The 24,231-nt window shown below is 47.0% G+C and overlaps 1 protein-coding gene across 1 annotated transcript in view; it reads right to left on the bottom strand.

Moving 5' to 3' along the window:
* Positions 1–1,342: 1,342 nt before the first annotated feature.
* Positions 1,343–24,231, bottom strand: part of LOC126527459 (uncharacterized) — a 203,664-nt gene continuing 180,775 nt past the window's right edge. Inside the window, exons 69-76 of the mRNA XM_055068522.2 lie at positions 22,717–22,820; positions 21,527–21,649; positions 17,900–17,992; positions 16,193–16,309; positions 15,001–15,213; positions 7,845–7,899; positions 6,921–7,082; positions 1,343–4,634 (exon numbers count right to left, since the gene is read on the bottom strand). Coding sequence (XP_054924497.2) covers positions 1,483–4,634; positions 6,921–7,082; positions 7,845–7,899; positions 15,001–15,213; positions 16,193–16,309; positions 17,900–17,992; positions 21,527–21,649; positions 22,717–22,820 — 4,019 coding nt within the window. The 3' untranslated portion in view covers positions 1,343–1,482. The remainder of the gene's footprint in view (positions 4,635–6,920; positions 7,083–7,844; positions 7,900–15,000; positions 15,214–16,192; positions 16,310–17,899; positions 17,993–21,526; positions 21,650–22,716; positions 22,821–24,231) is intronic.

Genomic DNA, 24,231 nt, shown 5'->3' on the forward strand with positions numbered 1-24,231 from the left:
ATTAGTCGCATCCGCGTATAGTTCGAACACCGTTTGGTGAGTCGTTGTTATTGTTGTTGCCCATCCACCTTCTGGCTCATATTCATTAATTATCGGGGACTGAGGAAGAAGTGGGTAAAAAACTGATGACACTTTGTCGAGACTAAAGTGTGAAACGGCGGAAGCCTGACACTATTGCCAATGGTGATTTGTTGCATCGGAAACACCACGGAGGCACACAACTCGTACACTGTTATGTTAATGTTTGTTTATTGAATGCCTGCAACGTCGTGCTGGACGAAGTGTCTGTTAAAGAAGTTTGTGGCAGCCTGGAACTGTTGCAGCGCCGTTTGTGGATCAGGAGGAGACGCGTCCTCCATGGCGGTGTCGGGGTGTCGGTGTAGTTGGCCATCCTCATCATCCACTTCGCTGGATTGACTTTCACGTGCTCGGCTTGCCGCGGCAAGCCGAGAAGCGTTGCCTCTTTTGCGTTGGCCAGTCGGGTCCCTGGACTCTGTGGTGTCGGATGCACCTCGCCGCCCTGATGCATGCGACGTATACGCTCAGCCTCTCTTGAGCGCCGCTTGCGTTCAGCGGCTGCCGCTCGTCGCGTGTTGGGAGACGAGGCATCTTTCCCACACGATAGCACAAAATAAACTGCCGCCGGCGCCGCCGCCACACCACACCCAAGAAGACGGTCGCCACGCGCGCCTCGCGACAGTGACATCAGGCCACACAGAGCCCAATTGGAAGCCCACCTCAAGCGCCTGACGACAGCGACGTCAGGGCGCACCGTCGAACACACGGCCGCCACGCGTGCCGATGTGATGAGTCATCCCGCGAGGCGCCGAACCACCGCGACACCCGCACTTGACGACAGTGACGTCACGCACGCGAGCCAATCAGGAGGCGCACACCTGTGCCTAGCGACAGTGACGTCACGACACAGAGGAGACCAGTCAGGAGGCCGGAAAGCTGTGACAGTTTCTGCTAAACGGCAGTTGACCTTGGCAATGAGCCAATAAAGGCTTCCGCCTTAAAACGTATGACAGACACGTGGAACGTTTTGTTGGAAGCTTCGACGCCAACCTTGAAGCTTAGTGAGGTATGTTCTTGCTGATAATTTGTATGCTGTATTGAAGAAGAAAAAAAAGCGTCTGTGATTTAACGGTAAAAGTATCGGGCTTCTGCGCTAAAGATCCTGTGTTCGAAAGTGATCGTCAGACTTTATTTAGGTTTAGTTATTTTATTATGTATACACTTATATATATATATATATCTGAGCCCTCACGCCAACGGCAACAGTTCACCTGCCGTGACCATATAATTGCTATCGTAATAAAATGACTCCGTACCAGTGATAGCAGAGACATGAGGAAAACACTTTATTTCTTGTTGGACATATTCACTTCATGGTAAAAAAACAATGCAGGCAAGTTTGTTTTTTGATTATGCTCAGAAGTTATGATGAGATGCGGAAGTTGTTTCAAAGAGAACCCAGCTCTAGATACCACGGAGGGGTTTTCTATTCCTGTCCTTGCTTCTTTTAGGTCCTCCTCGTGCCTTTTTTCGGTGTCCGGGAGCAAACTGCTCTGTCTGCCCAGCACGTTCTGGTGCAACAGGTGCTTCGTGCCCACTAAACTGACTGAGTCCAAAGTCAAAAGGTTCTGCGGCATCTTCTGGTCTGTACGGCTGTTGGGCGATTGGGCCAAATGAACTGAAAGACTTAGGTTCTGCTGTGTCTTCTGGTCTATATGGTTCTTGACTTATAGGAAAAAACGGGCTCCGTGGCTGTTGTTCCACAACGTCCTCCGGCCTGTACGGTTGTTGTGATATTTGGCTCATTGACCCTGGTCGTCGAGCTTGTTCCTTGAGGACTTCTGGAATTGAAGACACTTGAGCAATCGGCAGTTCTGACTTTGACAAGTTGCGCTGTGGCGCATCCTCTGGCCGGTAGGGTTCTTGGACAACTTGACTGAATGGCTGAGGCTGCCTGAGAAGCTCATCATCAGGCCTGAACGGTTCCTGGACGATAGGCCTTGCAGATTTCGCTGGTATTGATTTCGGAACATCCTCGGGCCTGTAAGGTTCTTGCAAAATTTGGCTGATAGGTTCTAGCCACTTCGGCTGTTCCGTCATGTCTTCTGGCCTGGATGGTTCCTGCGCAATCGGTCCTTCCGTTTTCGTTGGTGTTGGTTCCGGAACATTTTCAGGCCTGTAAGGTTCTTGCACAATTGGGCTGATAGGCTGCAGCCCCTTCGGCTGTTCCGTCACGTTTTCTGGCCTGAACGGTTCCTGTGCGATTGTTCCTAGTGGTTTCGCCGGTGTTGGCTCTGAAGTATCTTCAGGCCTGTATGGCTCTTGTACGATTTGGCTGATAGGCTCAGGCCCTTTTGGCTGTTCCGTCACTTCTTCTGGCCTGAACGGCTCCTGTGCGATTGGTCCTACTGGTTTCGCCGGTGTTGGCTCTGAAACATCTTCAGGCCTGTATGGCTCTTGTACAATTTGGTTGATAGGCTCAGGCCCTTTTGGCTGTTTCGTCACGTCTTCTGGCTTGAACGGTTCCTGTGCGATTGGAAAGCCCGGTTTTGCTGGTGTTTGTTCCGTCCCGTCTTCTGGCCTGAACGGTTCCTGTGCGATTGGTCCTAGTGGTTTCGCCGGTGTTGGCTCTGAAACATCTTCAGGCCTGTATGGCTCTTGTACAATTTGGCTGATAGGCTCAGGCCCTTTTGGCTGTTCCGTCACGTCTTCTGGCTTGAACGGTTCCTGTGCGATTGGTCCTAGTGGTTTCGCTGGTGTTGACTCTGAAACATCTTCAGGCCTGTATGGCTCTTGTACAATTTGGCTGATAGGCTCAGGCCCTTTTGGCTGTTCCGTCACGTCTTCTGGCTTGAACGGTTCCTGTGCGATTGGAACGCCCGGTTTTGCTGGTGTTTGTTCCGTCCCGTCTTCTGGCCTGAACGGTTCCTGTGCGATTGGTCCTAGTGGTTTCGCTGGTGTTGACTCTGAAACATCTTCAGGTCTGTATGGCTCTTGTACAATTTGGCTGATAGGCTCAGGCCTCTTTGGCTTTTCCGTCACGTCTTCTGGCCTGAATGGTTCCTGTGCGATTGGTCCTAGTGGTTTCGCTGGTGTTGGCTCTGAAACATCTTCAGGCCTGTATGGCTCTTGTACAATTTGGCTGATAGGCTCAGGCCCCTTTGGCTGTTCCGTCGCGTCTTCTGGTTTGAAGGGTTCCTGTGCGATTGGTCCTAGTGGTTTCGCTGGTGTTGGCTCTGAAACATCTTCAGGTCTGTATGGCTCTTGTACAATTTGGCTGATAGGCCCAGGCTTCTTTGGCTGTTCCGTCACGTATTCTGGCTTGAACGGTTCCTGTGCGATTGGAACGGCCGGTTTTGCTGGTGTTTGTTTCGGGACGTCTTCAGTCCTGTATGGTTCTTGCACAATTTGGCTCATCGGCTCAGGACTCCGTGGCTGTTCTGTCATGACTTCTGGCCTAGATGGCTCCTGGGTGATCAGTCCTTCCGGTTTCGCTGGTGTTGGTTGTGGAACGTCTTCAGGCCTGTATGGTTCTTGCACAATTTGGTTGTTAGACTCGGGCTCGTTTGGCTGTTCCGTCACGTCTTCTGGCCTGAATGGTTCCTGTGCGATTGGCCCGGTGGGTTTTGCTGGTGTTGGTTCCGGGACGTCTTCAGGCCTGTATGGTTTTTGCACAATTTGGCTCATAGGCTCAGGACTCCGTGGCTGTTCTGTCATGACTTCTGGCCTAGATGGCTGCTGGGTGATCAGTCCTTCCAGTTTCGCTGGTGTTGGTTGCGGAACGTCTTCAGGCCTGTATGGTTCTTGCACAATTTGGTTGTTAGACTCGGGCTCCTTTGGCTGTTCCGTCACGTCTGCGGGCCTGAACAGTTCCTGTTCAATTGGTTCTAGTGGATTCCCGGATGTTGGTTCTGGCAGGTATTCAGCTGTATAAGGTTCCTGTTGTATTTGGTTAGTGGACTCGGGCCTATTTTGCAGTTCTGTGACGTAATCTGGTCTTAATGGCCCCTGGGTGGTAGGACCTCCTAAGTTTTTGGGATTCGGTTCTTGTTCAGCTTCTGGTCTATACGGCTTTTGACGGACTTGGCTGATCGGCTCAAGTCTTTTTGGTGGTTCTGAGACGTCTTCAGGCCTGAAAAGCTCTCGAACAATTGGTTCTACCGTATTTGGAAGGCTTGGTGCTGGTATGTCTTCCGGTTTGGAGAGATCTTGAACAACTTGGCTGATTGGCTCGAACTTGATTGGGTTTTCTTCTTCCTCTTCTGGACTGAATGGCTGTTGAGCAATGGGAACATTAATTTGGGGATTATATGGCTTCGCTTCGGCTTCAATATTTGGTTTTTTCGCCTCCTGATATGGAGGTGGCTGATCCCCTTGCATTGTTTTATATATACTTGTGTTTGTTAAGGGAACCTTGACGCCTGGAAAGCCATGACTGCCAGGGAGGTCTTCTCGCTCTCTTGTATATGGCACGCAAGGCGCACAGGAGCATGCAATAGGCTGGTTGAACGTTCCCGCCAGCTTTCTCCCGTTCTGACATCTGAGTTCTATTTTCACCGTACTCCAGCTGGAAGGCTTGCAACACTTGCAGTCGGAGTGCAGCTCGTCTGCATTGCCTGCAAGAGTAGCCGAAAGTTTCAGTATTAGAACAGATAGTTAAGATAGCTTGTTGTCGTTCAGAAACTAGGGCACTGCTAGATCTGAACACGAAAAAGTAAAGCAAGGCCTACAAGCTCGCGTATAAGCGCGTGTATGTGCTCTTTCTTCTTATCGCTTCTTTGTTGCTCTGTATAGCAAAAACTAATTTCAGTATAGATGTCTAGGTAGTTATTATTTCAATAATATATTTATTCGCACAGTTGCAAAGATTTAAGAATGCACTCAGTAGACTTGTATTGGAGCTATCAGCGAATAGTTTCTGCATTTCATACAGAATAATGAAGATGTGGACTTGAGCAGAAGTAAGTGACGGACTTTTAAATGTGTCACTGCTGTGTGTGTACTTTAGCAAATAAGCAGGAAACATTAAATATGCTTGAACGTAGTTCAGGCTATACACTTGGATTGCGACAGTCTAGGCAGCCTACTGTGCTCGGAAATTGGCAACCTCCAGTGACCAATGAAGGGAAGAAAATTTGACAGCACCTACTTTACATGTGTAAAAAATAGGTTCTCCTGTAGCTCGTTTATTCCGGAATATTTTACTCGGCCTATTTATTTTTTGAAGGCGCGTTTTCATTCATCCATCTCATCTGCTGTATTGCCGTGTTCTATCCTGTGTGATGAGAGATACTCTCCATGGTAACAATACGACTTGAAGTAGCCGTCTTAACTGTGTGAACAGCATGCTTAGCTTAGCAGAAAACGTAATAAAAATATTTGTTCATTCATTCAAGCTATGTCATGCTGTTCTCATTTGTCTTACAAGTACATTTGCTATAGCGTAAAGCCAAACATACTCATGGAAGCTTCACGTGTACCGCGCTGCTGGGACGCAGAGTTAGGTCAAAAAGATGAGAACTGCAGGGTGGTCTTGCGGTCTGCTACCGCACACGGGTTCTAAGGGAAAGGAGACTACACAGATCGTAAAATGGAAAGTGGGCAACATGTGTGCACCGAAAGGTGCACATAACTACAAACAGCCACTTAAGGAACATGAGACAAGGAAGTGCACGCTGCTGAACAGGCTCCAGTGATCAGTAGGCTACCAAGAAACTCACTCCTATTCTTCTAATAAATGTATTATGTTCACGTGTAAACATAAGCTCATATGGATATTTCAGGCACTTGTGGATGCTAATGGTGTTTGCCGTTCTTTATAGCTGACATAGCCAAGTGCTCCGAAAGCAGCTTAGCTCTGAAAGCTATTCGTGAAGATTAAGACGAAGCTTTAGCTCGGGAGCTCCTATCTAATTACAAGAGAAATGAGAAATCATTTTTCTCAGCAACCCCTACACCGATTTTGATGAGGTTTACTGCATTTAAATGAAAACCTTCGAATCTTGTGACTGCAGAAAGCAGATTATTTATTGAAGCTGTCAACTTTCATAACAGGGGCTCAATAATTGCAAAATTACAAAAAATCTAATATCAAGTTACAACTCTGCGAATTAGCAATAAAAGCTGTATAAGAATTCTTTAAACTGCACCTTATAAAACATCTACGACGGAAAAACTTGATGTATTATGCACTGTTCTGAAATATGTCACTAAATGGTAAGTAGGACCTTTTGAAGACCCTCCTAAACACTGTCACAAATTTATGTAGCCAGTAAATTTGTATATAAAGTCTGTCCAATAGAGAGCGTATAACGGATGTAGTTAACAGAACTGCAATAACTGTTTTTGGTGCAGAGTTAGAAATGTGTAATCTTCTCGTTAAATTTTGGGGGGAAACCTTTGAACTTAAGAAAGTTTTGTAAAAAAATTGCAATACCCTATTTAAATTAGGCTTCTTAGAGTCCCTAGCATTTCATTTTTTTTCTTTTAAGTGCCGCAAATGTCATTTAAATCGTTTCAGCGGTTGTCTCATAGAATACATTTCTGTGTTTTCCACAAATTTGAATAGGTAAATCGGAGTTGGCTCCGAGCTCCGAGGTAACTTTGGCAGTCAGATGTTGGCTTGGGCTAATCGATTAGGTTTTGCTCTAAGAACAATGCCAAAAACAGGAGTGAGAATCCGAAACAAGCGCTTGAGTCTCGCACGTCCATGTTTTCTGCACTGCTTTCAGTATGAAACTTGGCCTGGTAAAACATCAAGAGCAATGAGTGAGGTAGGACGAGTGGCTTAGCTAGATTATACCTTCTTCGTCTTGACCAAGATCGGTAATTATACTAGAACTTCTCCTGCATGAGAAGATAATGCCTCAAAGTTACGATATGCAATTGGGAGCGATACCTACCGGTTGCAAAATAAGCATGTGACTCGCAGTTTCCGGCACACTCCATCGCTCCTTGAACTGGCTCCGTGTTGATGCAAAGTCCCCACTTTTGATGGCGGTACGTGAATTTTTTCAGGGTTTGCTGAAGCTCCATAGGTGCAGGCGAGCAGACTTCTTCAGACACTGCACAAAGAATGGTTCAAATGATGACTTACTAGTTGCTTAGACATAAATATTTTATGAGTCTCTTTGACGCATTGTATAACGGTTGTGTGCTACCACAGAAGGCAACATGACGTGTAATTCTACATTGTAATTTGTTTTCGGTATTTTACCTTGCTCAACGTCAAAAGCTACCATAGTGGTGTGACTACGCGTTATTTTGAAAAGTGAACTGTTGATGCTTTGCAGTACAGCGATTCTACTGTATAGATTCATCAGAGTCCGATGAGCCTACATTGTCAGTGGATGGTTCTGGTGACTGGCTCTGTACACGGCCTCTTGGTGCGTTGGTGTTCAGTAAAAAAAAATCGAATTCCAACATAAAGTGGACAGAACTTAAGATAACACTTTTCATCCTTCATCAAAGGTTAGCATCTACTGGGAAGTAAATTAGGCAATAAAAAACGCGAGTGCGTAATTTAATGACTCCTGGTGCCCTTTGCGCCTGCTTGGGCAATTACGACGAGCAGTTTCACCCATTGCTACAGCTACAGGCATGTATAATGAATTCAATGCATGAGAAGAAGAAACACACCTTTCCATTGTTGTTGTCCCCCCTAAATTCCGACACCTCAAATCCAATCCAACGGAACTAGTGAGCAAACTCCTTGTGCATTGATAAATTATTTGAAATTTTCTCATGATGAAATACTACTCGTGTTCATGAGCAGGCACCATTTAATAATTTAGAAGTACGTGAGAGAAACAGGGGTCATATCTTACCAGTAGTAATGTTGCATTTTTGGCAGCAGTGACTTTCATCCCATACGATCATGTCCTGCAAATTCAGAAATAAGATCTGCGTTATTTTCTATAATTAAATACAACGTCTTTACTGTGAATAAGCGCATATACGTGGAGAGGGTGGCGGGAGGGACAAGGAGGCGATGACCTCTCAAATCTTTGAAATCGTATAACTGCCTCGGCTTGCAAACAGGGAACACCAAGGACAAGCGCCTTGTGACCGTCTTGATGTGTCGTTCCTTGTCCCACTACGGATCACAAAGTGATTGTCCGTGGGATTTTCTGGCACTGTTCGCTAGCCATTACAAACAAATTGGCCTAAATATATTGTCACCCAGCTATGACAACTAAAAACAGTTTAGCACCGACAGATTAAGAAAAAACGTCTGCCTGTAGCGATGGCTGGTCCTCGGAGAGCCCGCGCGCAACCACGAACTTCGTCGTTCTCGCCTTAAGGGTCCCGTTTCAACACGTGCAAACCTATTTCGCGTCATTGCTCCCCTCTCAAAAGCGACCGGCCCGGTCGCTTCAAGGGCAGCGGGCGCGCACTATGGGCAAGAGTGCCAACATGAAAAGACAAAAAAAAAAAAAAAAACATTGAGGCATGTACACAATGCTGAAGCAGTTTGTGAGGGTTGCTTAGCCCTGGCGTGCGTAATACGGCTTCATCCGTACTACGTGGACGACTTCAGCACGGGGACGGCGTCGGTTCGAGCCAGCATCAGAGGTTTGAGGCACCACCTCGTAGTTCACATCACTGAGGCGGCGTACAACTTCGTAGGGGCCGAAGTAGCGGCGCAACAATTTCTCGGAGAGCCCGCGGTGTCGGATAGGTGTCCACACCCACACGCGGTCGCCTGGTAGGTACCGGACATTACGTCGGGTCCGGTTGTAACGGTAGGCGTCGGTATTCTGCTGGGTGCGGATGCGATTCCGAGCAAGCTGGCGAGCTTCCTCGGCTTTCTCGACGAAATCTTCAGTGTTGTCATTCCTTGTGGTTCCGTGGTCTACCGGGAGCATGGCGTCTAAGGGAGTTGTAACGCGACGTCCGTAAACAAGCTCGAATGGTGTAAACTCGGTGGTCTCCTGCACAGCGGTATTGTAAGCAAACGTGACGTATGGCAAAATTTCATCCCATGTTTTGTGTTCCACATCAATGTACATGGAGAGCATGTCGGCTAATGTTCTGTTTAGGCGCTCTGTTAAGGCGTTAGTTTGGGGATGATAGGCTGTGGTCTTTCGGTGGTCGGTGTGCGTCAGTGTGACGACGTGTTGCAATAACTCCGCTGTAAACGCCGCACCGCGGTCAGTAATGAGTACAGCGGGTGCACCGTGGCGAAGCACGATGTTGTGGACGAAGAAGCTGGCGACTTCAGCAGCAGTTCCCCGCGGCACAGCTTTCGTCTCCGCATAGCGAGTTAAATAGTCAGTTGCCACGATTATCCACTTATTTTGCAAGGAGGACGTGGGGAACGGCCCAAGAAGGTCCATTCCCACTTGCTGGAACGGCGCCGGAGGCGGATCCAAAGGCTGAAGGAGGCCGGCAGGCTTGACGGGTGGAACTTTACGCCTCTGACAGTCACGGCATGTTCGCACATAGCGCTGAACCGACGAAAATAGGTGTGGCCAATAGTATTTTTGCCGTATGCGCACTAATGTCCTCGCGAAGCCTAAGTGGCCGGCACAGGGATCGTCGTGACACGCCTGTAAAACTTCCTCGCGCAGTGCCGCCGGAACGACGAGAAGGAACGTTTCCTGGCTGTTCTCGAAATTTTTCTTATACAGGACATCGTTTCGCAGGCAGTACGACGTCAATCCTCGTGAAAGTGGGCGTGGGACAACAACGTCAGCTCCCTCGAGATATCGGATGACTGGAAGCAGCTCAGAGTCTGCACGTTGATAGTCAGCCATGCGCACCACGTCGACGACACCAAGAAACGGCAAATCTAGCTCCAAGTCGGAGGATGTCAAAGGAATAGGAGAACGTGACAAGCAGTCAGCGTCGCTATGCTTATGGCCGGATCTGTAGACAACAGTTATGTCGTATTCCTGGAGGCGGAGGCTCCAACGAGCGAGGCGACCTGACGGGTCTCGTAGATTGGCAAGCCAGCAGAGCGAGTGGTGATCACTGATCGCTCGAAATGGCCGGCCGTATAAGTAGGGTCGGAACTTGCTGATAGCCCACACGACTGCTAAGCATTCTTTTTCGGTCGTTGAATAATTAGCTTCTGCTTTTGTGAGACTACGACTGGCATACGCAATTACACGTTCTGCGCCATCTTGCCATTGAACCAGAATGGCCCCGAGTCCTACGTTGCTGGCGTCGGTGTGTATTTCAGTTGCCGCGGTGTCATCAAAATGCGCCAGCACTGGAGCGGATTGAAGGCGTTTACGCAATTCGGCGAAGGCCTGCTCCTGTTCTTTCGTCCACGCAAAGGGCACATCTTGTCGCGTCAGTCTCGTGAGCGGTTCAGCAATCCTTGAGAAGCCTTCAACGAAACGACGGTAGTAAGCGCAGAGGCCCAGGAACCGCTGAACAGACTTTTTGTCTTTAGGACGAGGAAACTCGGCAACGGCAGCGAGTTTTTCTGGGTCTGGTCGTACTCCTTGGGAGCTGACCACGTGGCCTAGAAACTTGAGTTCCTGGAAGCCAAAGTAACATTTTTCAGGCTTGATGGTGAGGTTGGCCTTGCGTATTGCGGTAAGAACACTTCGTAGCCGGGTGAGATGTTCATCGAACGTGCTGGAAAACACAACAACGTCGTCTAGGTACACTAGACACGTCTGCCACTTTATACCAACGAGTACAGTGTCCATCATTCGTTGGAACGTAGCAGGAGCGGAACAGAGACCGAAAGGCAGCACTTTAAATTCGTACAGCCCATCGGGAGTCACGAAGGCGGTTTTTTCACGGTCACGCTCGTCCACTTCGATTTGCCAGTAGCCTGACTTTAGGTCTAACGAAGTAAAGAACTGAGCATGACGCAGACGGTCCAAAGCGTCATCGATCCGCGGCAGGGGATAAACGTCGCGTTTCGTGACTCGGTTAAGCCGTCTGTAGTCAACGCAGAAGCGGAGTGTGTTGTCTTTCTTTTTTACTAGGACGACAGGCGATGCCCACGGACTTGTCGACGGCTGGATGACGTCATCCTTTAGCATTTCTTGAACTTGACGCTTAATCGCCTCCCGCTCCATAGGTGACTCGCGATACGGATGCTGACGAACAGGCCGCGCCGACTCCTCTGTAAGTATCCGGTGTTGCGTAACGGAAGTGCGTTGGACTTTGGATTCCGTGGAAAAACAGCCGGAGAATTCTGTCAGTAGGCCCAGTAGCTGATCCTTCTGGACATCTGCTAAGTCAGCATTAATGTGGACGCGGGTATTCAGGCTGGCGTGAGTTGTTGCGTCCGGTGAAGTCACTTGTAACGTGCTGATATCGGAGAAGTCAGCAATTTCGTTCAGGAATGCCACAGCTGTACCTTGAGGGACGTGCTGATACTCATGGCTGAAGTTTGTCAACAAAACTTGCGAGCACTTATGCTGTATTCGAACAAGGCCCCGGGCGATGCAGATGTGTTTTTCAAGCAGCAGCGGGATATTTGCCTCGGCAATACCCTCATAGCCGTCGAATGCGTCGCAGGTGACGAGGGTCAATACGCTGCTCCTTGGTGGCACCGTGATGTTCTCGTCAACAATCCTCAAGGCATTGACATACGTGTCGTCAGTGCTGCTCCCTGCTAAGGCCTGCGCCGTCGAAAACGTTACCCGCGACTTTTGTAAGTTGATCACAGCTCCATTAGCCTGCAGAAAGTCCATTCCCAGAATTAGGTCCCTCGAGCAGCTTGGGAGGATAACAAAATCTCCGAGGTACGTAAACCCACGAATGCTCACTCGCGCTGTGCATCTCCCTACCGGGGTTAGCAGATGGCCTCCTGCAGTTCGAATCTGCGACCCTGTCCACTCGGTAGAAACTTTCTTCAGCTTGCAGGCAAGGTCCATGCTCATAACTGAGGTGTCCGCTCCAGTGTCGATTCACGCCGTTATTTCTTCGTCGTCTATGGTGACGGGAATGTTCGACGTTACAACCTCTCGCAAGGTGTTCGACTCCGTCTGTACGTCTGCGTCGTTCTGTTTTCGTCGTTGTCGTCGTAGTGGAGGATATTGCGTACGGTCGTCGTCAGCGGCCTCACCTCCGGAGGTCGCTGAACTCAGTTTTCCCGACCCGCCGGGCTAGGCGAGCGGCGTCTCAGAGCGCCGCGAGTAAAAGCTTGGCTTGGTGATGGTGACCTGTAACGAGCAGGAGGCGACGAACGGTGCTCCGGCCATCGCTGATCATCATTGCGACGATTTGTGACGAAACTCTCTATTTCCGGCGGCCGCTCACCAGGTCGTGGACGAGGTGCATTCGGCGAGAATCCACGAAGCCCCAGATGACGATAAGGACACATTCTGTAGATGTGCCCGGCTTCGCCACAATGAAAACAAAGGGGTTTGTAGTCCGTGGTGCGCCAGACGTCGCTCTTCCTAGTCCTTGCTTCGGCGATGTGCGGTGGGCTGCGAGGCGGCCTGAAGCTTACGTCCATTTGTTGAGTGGGGTGTACCATGCTGCTCGCACTTGAGGGTGGCGGACGGCGTACTGCTTCAACGTAACTCATTTCAGCGTGCGGTACCTGCTGTGGTGCCTCGTACTGTCCAGGAACATGGACGGCCTGTCGGACCTCGGCGCGCACCATTTCCGCAATGGAAAGTTGTCCCACAGGGGCAGTGGTCGTCTGCATCTTCTGCAGTTCCTCCTTGACGACAGCCCTGATGAGTTCTCGCAAGGCGCCAACGTCGTTACCGAGGGTAACGGCAGAGAGCTCCCTTGAAATGACACGGTCGCGGTTGTTTTGCCTGGCCCGCTGTTGAAGGGCCTTTTCCATAGTACTGGCTTCGTCATGGAACTCTGCAAGTGTCGTCGGCGGATTTCGAATTAGGCCAGCAAAGATTTCCTCTTTGACGCCGCGCATGAGATGGCGCACCTTCTTTGTTTCAGGCATCAAAGGGTCCGCACGTCTGAAAAGCCGATTCATGTCTTCTACGTACGCAGTCACTCGCTCATTCGGGCCTTGAATTCTTGCCTCCAACGCTAACTCCGCTCTCTCCTTCCTGTCCGCCCTGGCGAAGGCATTGAGGAACTGCCTACGAAATTCTTCCCATGACGTCAGTGTCGCCTCGTGGTTCTCAAACCATGTTTTCGCGGAATCTTCAAGAGCGAAGTACACGTAACGTAGCTTACGCTCGTGGTTCCAGTCGTTGAGGTTGGCAACCCGGTCAAAATGGTCAAGCCAGTCATCGGCGTCCTCTGAAGCACTTCCGTGGAACGGATTCGGGGTCCGGGTGTGATTGACGACAACGTGCGATGCTGCAGGAGTGGCAGGAGGTGGTTGGGTCGTCATTCTAGTTCGTTCAGGTAGCAGACCGTGCTGTGGCTGGAGTCCCTGGAGGCGTCGGCTGGCACGTACGTGCACAGGGGTAAGCTCGGTTGAACTACTCGCCGGGCTGAGGTCTGGGGTATGCTCCGGAGATCTTAACATCGACCGTACCCAGCACGTCCACCAGAAATGTCACCCAGCTATGACAACTAAAACAGTTTAGCACCGACAGATTAAGAAAAAACGTCTGCCTGTAGCGATGGCTGGTCCTCGGAGAGCCCGCGCGCAACCACGAACTTCGTCGTTCTCGCCTTAAGGGTCCCGTTTCAACACGTGCAAACCTATTTCGCGTCAATATGTTTTCACTACTCACTGTCTCATTCAAGGCGAATGCTTGTAACATTCCATGGCAGAATGACAGCTGTCAGCTCTCCTTCTGCCATAGAAATACAAAACATGCTTGAAAGGGCAAGATGTGGGAATGGGACGTTTAATGCGCTGGCTGCAACGAAAGTCGTGGTCAAGCTTTAGCTGAGTGACCAATGATAGTGCCTTAATCGATTGACCTTGAGCATAGCACACAAATTGTGTCCCATTCAAGCCTGTCTCGCAAGAGAGCTCTGGGCATTTCTAGATCGTCTCTCTCCCGAGCCCTCACTGAGCCTAATGCCGCATCTGTAAACTGAGAAGAACTGGGACGTTCACTACTAGCAGACGACGTGCATGTCTCTTGCGTCTGTTCTCCGTCCGTAAGTGCGCTGTTGCCTACAATGTATTAGCCTCGCAATCAAGGCCGGCAATTGCTATATCTGAGTGCCTCTTGCAGTGTCATTGTAGGGTTTAGCACCTGTCCAGCAAATGAGTTTGTCTGAAAATCGCAAGTAAACAACGTGAAGTTTCCTTTCGGGCTAAGGCGGATCCATCTGGAAACACAAGGTGTTGCAGGCATGCCTTTGTAACGTATTTCATCTATGGATTTTCAAGAAGGTTTCACCAAGGTAGATTGGGCACGACCACAGAGAGTGTTCGATGTCGCTTGCAGGCCCACCTGACATGCATTTCTTTATCCGTCTTATCTGCAGTGGTATAACTGAGCACGACATAAGATGTAGCAACAACGATATCAGCAGTACCTTTATTATATTAGAAAGGAGGCTGAAACAATAGGCCTGCATACTTATGAGTAAGTACAATGGCTCGTACTAACTCTAGCCAAGAGTTCGACGAAAGTTCGTCGAAACGTCTCTGTGTTATTTTTACCTTGACTTGGTCAGTGACCGCAATTTCTTCATCATCGTACTAACTCTGCACTCATTTTATAGGCGTGTGATCTAGAGTTAGTGAGTGTCGAAGGGTGCGAGTTAATGTGAGTGCGAACAGGAGTGAGTGTCGGTCAACGAGAGCACGAACGAAAGTCAGTGCTGGTGAGTGAGTGGAGGCATGAAGATCAGTGACAGTCCGTCAGTATGAGTATTCTTGGGTATGCATGTGACTGAGTGCCGGTGACTGGAATTTGCTGGGAGTGTGAGCGCGAGTGGCTGCCCATAAGTGTTAACTGTAGCGACTATGAGTGTGAGTGAGCATCAGTAGCACCGTGAATGAGTGTCGACAAATGGGAGTGCACGTGAATATGAGCGAATACATAGGCTACAAAACTGTTGGCGAGTGAATGTCCGTCTGTTCTGCAGACATATGGCTGAAGTAGGTTGCGTCCTGCTCACCTTAGGGCACCGTTTGGGCACAGGAGGGCAGGAAGGGCTGTTGTAGACAGTGCGTACGCTGTCACCCTGCTGCTCGCACGAAGCGACGTAGCAGGGATAGGTGGTCGAGTTCCACCGAGTGCCTACCGGGTGCAGCGTGCCGGCTTCGTCACATGCCACTACCTGGCAGCGTGAACAGCACTCGCCCGGAACCGGGGCAATTTCCTGTGAATTCTGAAGTGCCAGAAACGATGGGTTATCGTTAGCGACCGCCGATCGACTATTTTACAAGGCTTAAACTTCCCCTGCGTTTTTCAGAAATGCAAACACTATGCTGCATACTTTGTATTACCGTTGCACATGGAACGATTTTGGAGCTTCTGATTCTAGCATTTGCAAGGCGCCTAAAGCTGACAGTCATTGTTTGCGTAGACTTATCTAGCTTGCATTGTTGAAAACAATATGAAACAAGTTTGGGACTATCACATGAAAGTATTCTTTAAAGTTTAACTTTCGCTTCAATAAAAAAAAAACAAAGAAAGAAAAGTAGGTGGTCATGAAATGCCAGGCATTGGTCTCGCAGGAAAGTTCAACCCCTCGGAACAGCAAGAAAGTTCATACACGAAAGGTCTGAATGGTCATTTGTCATGCTTGGGAAGTCGCACGTGCGAAATCACGAGAAACAGCTCATCCTAAACAAAAAACAGGCTTAAAAAAGCAGGACGTGGGAAGGGGACGTTTAATACGCTGGCGGCAACGAAAGGCGGGGTTACGCTTTAGCTGAGTGGTGAATGATAGCTCCTGAATTGACTGACTTTGCGCATGATATACAAATGTTGTCTTGACGAGCTCGTGTCACAAATCACTTGAGCCGATCGGCTGCTGCAAATGCTTGAGTAGAATAAATGTTTATCCGCAACAGGTGCACTGATGTAATACGCGACCATAATTAGAGCGAATTCAATTTAGATTTGATAATTGTGCCTATTGAGCGCAACTTTACATTGATCTTATCGGTTGTTGTTTTTCCATGGAAGAGTAAGTCTATACAGCTGCATATTAGGCACCCTGATATTGTGTACGATTGTCTCACGTTTAAGAGTGAGTAGCTGTCATCTTGCTTTTAACTGATCAGCACCGAGCAACGTTTACGCGATTGCCAAGATACTAAGGCCATCTTTGGTTCAACCCAGCACCCACACAGATGACTCACCTCTGGACACTTGGGACAGACGATGGAGCGAAGAACCTTGTGCACTTCTCCCGCGGCGGTTCTCTCGCATACGTGTGACTGGCAAGGGTCCTCGCGAGACTGCCACACGTCGCCGGGCTGCGTGAAATTGCAGTGCCCAAACCTTGAACTGCTGTTACAGTTTCACGGTAAAAGCGATTTTGCGGCCAGGTGGTGAAGTGCGTAATTGTGGTATTACCTTTTAGGTGAACTTAGCCGGTATTATCTAAGCCATAAGCATTATTAGCTCTATATCGTAGCAAGTCACATATAAATACAACTAGTACGCATAAGCGAAAATAAGAAAAAGAAGAAATTGTAGAACGTAGCGCTGTAATCCTTCCCCCACAATGAAACGTACGCACTCGGCTCTGTCGCCCCAGAACATTTATTTTAATTTTGGCTTCATTGCGACTGCATAGCGTGCTATGAATTCTGGTACTTATATATTGAGTCGCGTATACAAAGTGATCAGTTTGACACCCTGAAGTGGTTTGCATACCTTAGCTGTTTCCATCCATGAATGTGGGCTACATATGTCCATTACCATTCGACAACAGAGGAAGAATATTTTGCTGGTGATTCTTTTATCTGCAGATGAAGTTTTTTTTTTGCACAATGATGAAAAATTAGATTTCTATTTCTGAATTATTAAGCAGGAACCGTTTCACAAAGGGGTATGACTTAATCATCTTACAACATTTCTTCACACTCAAATTTCTTTCGGAAACATTATCTCTGTCCTTGCGCAGACAAGAGGTGAGGAAGTGACAAAAGAAGAGTAAAAGAACGCATCATTCACGAAAGCTTTTATTTGTTAATATTTGACACAAGTTCAAGAAGGAGTCAAGATTCACATTCCTTTCGCTGTGTTTCACACATGGGGAATGTGCAGTTACTTTCTTCAAACACTGCCGCATGTTTCAGATAACCAATTGGTGCGCGGCTTCATGAGATTACTGAATAAGAACTTTACCTATAAATAATATTTTGTGGCGATATAAATAAATATGATAAAGTGGACAATATACTAAAATTAACACAGGGCCACATTAATCTTCTTTGGCGAAAGTCAATTGTAGTTAGTCTGTAAAATATGCCAAATAATCGGCAAGAAAGCTTTGTTTATCCACTAACGCCTTGCAGTTCTGATTCTTGCTTTGTTAAGCACACGCGTGTTGGTTGTGCAAAAACACCTCAAAGTTTTACAACTTTGGCAGCTGTCCCGCTTGAATGAATGTGCTGTTTATTTTTACCACACTGGCACTCGCCCCTTCGCATATCGAGCCAATCCATCTCGGCACAAAGCGTAGGGCTTACTTGTTGCTTCAAGCCTTTGTGATCCCTGATCGAAAGGCAACGTGAAACATTTCAGCCTTCGAAATAACAATTGAAGGCCTGTTCGTTCATATGATGCATCAGAAACCTCGAATATAGCGCGGAAGAAAGTTTTCTCCAATAACATCACCTGCTCCTCAACATTCTTGTTCACCCTTGGAAGTGAGATCTACGTAACGTTTTTTCCTCAGCGGAATTAGAGACAAATAAGGCAGATGATGGAGCAAAGTTTGGCAAACGTTTCCTTGCCGTGCACTTATTGTTGTCGAGCATGCAGTCCTGTTTTGCCGAAGTGCAGTTAAGCGCAATCGCAGTTGAATCTCTCACTGAACACACGAAGCTCGTACTTACCTCGCGTATGTTGCCGTAGTCGTCCTTGCAGAAAAGCCGAACGATGGTGGGGCAGCAGCGCAGAGGCACGTCTACCACAGTCAAGTAGTAGTCCTGGGTGAACAATACAAGGGGGGTGAACAATAAGTAGGGCCACAAAATTTGTTGCGTCGGTTAGCGCGAAGGAGTGTTCTATGATTATCGGGACCTTTCTCGGTTTTCTGGAGTATGTTCGCTTGTTTACTCCGGCGATATGATGCTTACAGCACTCAAGAAGGCTGTTTCTCCTTCTCCATATTAAAAAAAAAATCACTGCAACCTATACTAATGGTCAAAGGTTACCGCGCTTCACATTACCTACTTCTTAAAGACCTGCACACGTTGTATAAACAATATCTCCACAAATATATGCAATTCAGAGTTAATAACATGGAGTCCCTACCCTGTTAGAATAATTGCCTGCGACTAAAACACAAGCAGACCAGGACACATTGACTGGACCAGGGCTTGCGTTTGCGCTTGTTCTTTCAGTTTGTTCTTGTGTGGTTGGGACTTAGGCGCAACCAATTTTGCTATCAACTATGCACCAATTCTAGTGAGAACTGCTCGCGCCACTGTTTCGAAAGGTACACAACTGTGGGAATTTAATCTTAAGAAATGACCACTGTTACACACATGCTACATCAAGAAAAGTATGGCTGTAGCAGCGCGTGCTTGAGTATTGGTTGTCACAAGCTCCAAGTTACACAATATGAGTAAGGTGTTACGCCGTTTCTAATTCTTTTTTTAACATCAGAGCATATTTTAAAGTACAGGGTAATCTACTTCTGCAGTTCATTTATACTAAGAAGGGCTATCACTATTTATTGTCTGTAGTTTACTGCCTTCATTACGAAGAAAAAGTTTGTCTTTTTAATGCCCCTTATTCAGTGATATACTAGGCAGGCGTAATAAAATTTACAGGGTGAACTACGTTTATAGATTACACGCTGTATTCAGTAGGTTTCTCAAGCAGTTTGGGAACCCTTGAACTAGCAACTAGCTTTACGAGCTTGCAAGACGCGACTTGCGTGCTTTTTGATTTCTGATTTCATTCGAAAAAAGTGGAAGTGAACGGGTGCGCAGACTTCCTATTGGCCCTCTGAACGATGCACGACATTTCGTTCACCCGCCACTCCTGAATACAGAGCCTTTAGCTCGGCTTGGCTGTTGGCTATACAACCTACGCAGTACGGAAATGTGCTTGAAAAACTTTCGTATCAACTTTGTTATTTACCATTTTCTTTCAAAACGTCAAGTGGTCTTTATTTTTAACCGCACGAGACCCAAGAGAGCGCTTAAAATGAAGAGTTACGTGTACACGTGCGCATACGTACTGGCTGGTGTGCAAACAGAACTTCTGTCCAAGGCTAGACCTATGTGACCAGACGAGACATTGTGTTCAAATGGAACTTATGAGCCCAAACCTAGTCTAATGTAATGTTTCCTATCACTAGAACCGTTTCGCATCTTATGATCCATCGAGATTCTCGAGATAATACAGCCGGGTGTGCCACTGTAACTAACGAGGAAGTGCGAAGAGCGAAAAGAAATGAGAAATAAATCTGAACATTGTTTTTGCCCAAACAAGATTTCTATAATACTAGATGCCGTCTGGCAGCTGTTTGCTCTGAAGAATCTAGTTGTTGAAATGAATGTAATATTGTCAAATTTACTTACTTCCCGACTCGCAGCAGGCCACAAGTATGAGAGAATCTAAAATTTATCATTTCCGATTAATTAAATTGCAGCTAAATTGGTTTCCAGTACGCACTTATACATGAACATGGTAGCAGTTTCTCTAAAATCTGAAACAGTATAGCTGCTCGACGATGCAACCTATAAATGACATTTATTTACAGGCATCATAAAAATTTTGAACGTAAAGCAACAAAAGGAAGAAAGGAAAAGGGAACAGGAAACAAAGTACGCGGATACACGAGATAACGTGTTGTGCAATGTATGCACGCGTTCCTTCGCCTCCACCCCTCCCTCCTCCCCCCTATCCCTTGCTTCTTTTTCTTTGCCCTCAAGTTATTTTGAACTACCAACAATATCATTACTTTTGTAGCTGCTGCCAGTAATAAAAAATCACCTTTTATTTGAGGAGAAACGTAGGGAGAGTGACATAGTATCAAACTCATCTATGATTACGATGGTACTTGGTCCAGTACAATGAGGTAATTATGAATATGATTAGGTGGTTAGGCTAGCTGATAAATTAATTTACACGTGAAGGGCAAGTTGACATGCACTTAAGATAATAATATGCCTATGGGTCACATTTTTGTCGCTTTGTACATCTTTCACCCTAATTCTGTATTTCTTTTTGGCGTATTTGCCAAAACCAATTTACGCCTTTTAACTTCTAACTTCTTTACCCATACAGATGTTCAAGTAAATGTTGCAAGAGCAAATGTGGTGCCTTCATTTGAAGGTCAGAACTCAGCGAAGATTTACCTGCAGTATAGTATACTACACTAGGGACAACCCCAAATACTGGTTCCTGGAGGAATACACAAGCATGTTTATATTTTACGTACATCTAAACTAAGCCGAACTTTGTGACAAAGCGAGAACTGCGACGTATTTTCATTTTAATTGCTGACCTTTTGAATAAAAACATTGTGGGTCGCCAAGTTTGATTTACGCTTCACGTGAGTCAGGCAGAGTAGCGGCCGCAGAAACAAAGCAATTAAGGTGAAGAGGTTTCTCCCCTTCTCAGAGCACAAGTGTCATACTTTTGAAGGAAAGTTTGCGTTATTTGAACAAGATGGCACACTGATACACAGAATATCAAAGCATCCATCCAGCGATAAATGTAGATGCAGTAGGCTTGACTGAGGCAACGCAAGCAAACTGTCGATTTGAAGACGGAAAAACAGCTGGAATGCTGGCGGCACAAAGGAAGGGATAACACGCAATAAAGTAAGGTTTTTACACAGGGTAAAGCAGTTCAAGGGTTTTGGAGATTGGTAACTGTGTATTTTGATGGTGTTCACAGCGCACGCATACAACGAGGGAAAAAAAAGCAACAAGCAGAATGAAAGGACACTGCCATGTCTGCGGATGCGCGCCTGACTTTAATGAATGAAAAGTGGGGGCAATGCCCAGGACCCAGCTTACTCTTGAAATTATCCAGGCTGGAATTATGTATAAATTGGGTGACGTGTGTGTTAGCTGACCTTCTGTTGCGCTGTCAAAACACTAATTTGAATATCTTTCCAGGTTTGAGTTAATGGTAGACACGTGCTTCAAACATGACAGTTGACTTATAATATTAGCCACTCTCCCTTACCTTGTTCATTTCTACCATTTTATATATGCGCGATTTCATGAAAATAAGTGTCATTTGAAATTCAGCGCTCTTTCACTCTGCCTGTCCATTCTTTCCCTGTAGTATGGGTGCGCTGTAAGCACCGTCGAAAAGGATAATGTGGTATGGAGTATAAATATGTTTAAATAATAAAATGCACCAGGAAGCTTTAAGAAAACGTGCTTGATGGTATGTGCCATCTGCGTTTTCAAAGTGGATGCTCTATCCTTATTGTCGTCACCATCATCTACAACATTAACATTATCATCAGCATCACGTCGATGCAAACCAACCTTGTCGTCGGGCAGCTCGGCGCTCTCGTAGCAGGTCTCGTGCGTGCATCGCGCCATGAACTGAGATCCGGAGCCATCGCACGAGCAGTTTCGGCACAGACCGTCCTTCCAACTACTATTAGCCTGCATGAAAAAATATGATACTCATATCATGTACAGAATCGACCACAATTGTCTAGAGCACCCGAGCGGTGCTGGGCGGAGGAAATAAAGCAAAATTCTAAGGCAGATGTTCAATTTCACTGATTAATCCTTCCCTTCGTGCGCAGTCGAATAGACATGCGACCCGCACAGGCACAAGCACATTGCCCCCTAAGGGAGAAGCTGCGATAATATTTCACTTCATTTGTTTCGCAGCTCACCACTCAAGTGCTCTATACAAGTGTGATAGACCCTGTACATAAAAGCGCAAGTGCCAGCTTTCACACTTCGCAGCAAAAAATAAAAAGAAGCAATGTTGGTGCAAAGAAACGTATTTCTAATGAGACAGTCGATGGAGTGTACAAGGACCTTTTTGAGTCATCAGCAGTGCCTGAGCACATGTATAGAGACTGCTGCCCCGCAATGCCGGTGCTAACTCAGGCGTTGAATTCATTGGGCGTTTCTTCAGATACTTTGTGCTGAGCTGTGTTCACTGTGTGTTTAAGTTACACGCCTAGCGCCGTCATCATTCTTAACGTTTTAACAAGGTTTCCGAACCGTCAGAGGCCGCCTCCCTCCTCAGGTACCTTTTCGTGGGCCCGTTTCTTTCTTGTTCTTTCTTCTTTTTTGTTTTTTCTTGCTCTTTCATATTAATTTGCTTTTATGTTTCATTTATTACCTATTGTCATGTCCGTGTCATCTTACCCTCCGCGAAGGTTCCTATCTACGGAGATCTATGCTTGAGCCCCGAGGTGCCCGCTTGGTTTCCCGACTGTGGCCGCAGAGTTCATAGCGGACAAAATGCTGAAAATGCTCTATAGTCGGAATAATATACGTGTTTAAGAACCTCGTGTGGTCAAAATTACTCCGAAGCCATTCTCGATGTCACCTATCATATCCCCAGAGTTACTTTCGGCTCTGAAATTCTGTGAAATTCAGGCGATTTATCAGTCACCAAGAGGATCAGCGTAATCAATCTGCACGAATGGTAAATTAATCGTTCAATTCAATAAGGAACTGTGGAATTACGAAAGGTTGTGCCAACGTACCTCATAGAAAGACACGTTCTGGTGGTGCACTTCGACCGGGACTTCCTTGCCTTCGTCGTTAACTTCGTACTGGTGTGTGTACAGGCACACTCCTTCGGGGGCTTCTGCACCGGGGAAGTCGGAGAGAGAGAGACACGCTCAATGATCCACTCTTTGTTTTTTGCTAAATGTAGCGCACGTGGAAGAGGCCAAAACGCTTGCAGTGCCTGCGCGGTGGTCATTGGTGCGCTCGTGTGATGCTGACCTTAGAAATTCTCGCGTTTAAGGGGACTGGATTCGAGGCTTAGAAAAGCCTTCACTCTGTGTGAGGTCACGTGCAAAAATTTCTCAAGTATTCAAAGTTATTAGCACTTGAGATACCGGACACTGTTCCTTTCTGTCTTCGGTTTTGTGCATGGGTTATTTTGAAACAATCCGTAGAGGCACGCGAATAGGAATTAGCTGGTTGCAGCTTTTGAGATCGTTGGTAGAGCATGTGTAAATAGGTAATTACCCATGTCGCGAGGGACCTTGGAAGAATGGACAGGCACACCCAAATGAATCAAAACTTTCACAACTTTCCACTTCGGGTGTCTCTGAACACTAACTAGTTAACAAAATTGCGCAGCAGCTTCATAGGCAGCACAGCAGATATGTTTAAGTGAAAAGTTCCAGATGGTAAATAAATTTAGCGCAGATATCAGTGAGGCTTTTTAACAGTACGGAAACACTCTAAATGCAGAAATATGTAGGAAAGTTACAAAATTTCTTGTATTGCACGAGCAAATTTTACCTGTCAGCTGCTGACGTTATGGATGAATGCGTACTGAGCGTTCTGATAGATATTTAAAGAAAACCTTTTGGATAAGTGCAGCAAGAAATCTAGTGGTCCAGTGCGTGTCCAACTGTCCGACCAATGTGAGACATCACCTTCCAGGCTGGACATCATCGTCTCAATAAAATTGAAGTTTTTCCCTGCTGGCATGTCTTTCAGACTGTTTTCGGTCGTTTGTGCAATTCAAAGCCATTGTTCGTGTCCTCATTGTCATAATTCTTCCCCTGAATTTTGCTGCTTCTTATTTCTTTTCACTTCACATAAGCTGAGTGCCCGGCCAGCGCTTTGATTCAGGCTATCGCATTTTTTTTCCTTTGTAACCAACCCTTTTTTCTAGCAGTCAGGTGGTCTAAACCGAGTTTACTGTGTTCATCCATCTTACCCGTTTAGCCCCAACCCCAAGAAAGAAATTTCCGTCAGAGCTTCCACGCCGGCCGGTGTCGTCAAGAATAATGTTACGCCGGGGGCGACACTGGCTCGACGCTGATGTTTGCCCATGCCATATCACAGCGCCTACGCCCAATTTGCCTAACGAAGCATGAAAATTGGCCGATGCCGAAAATTCACTGGAAACTTGTTCCTCGTGGTTGGTTCGGAAACGATGGCCATCGTCGTCAAGTAGCCGTCATTAGGACACCTCCTCATCCTTAGGGCCACCCTCACCACGGTGAAAAGGAATACGAAACTGTCCACCACCCTCA

Source organism: Dermacentor andersoni, chromosome 9, assembly GCF_023375885.2.
Source record: "Dermacentor andersoni chromosome 9, qqDerAnde1_hic_scaffold, whole genome shotgun sequence".
Lineage (NCBI taxonomy): Eukaryota > Metazoa > Arthropoda > Arachnida > Ixodida > Ixodidae > Dermacentor > Dermacentor andersoni.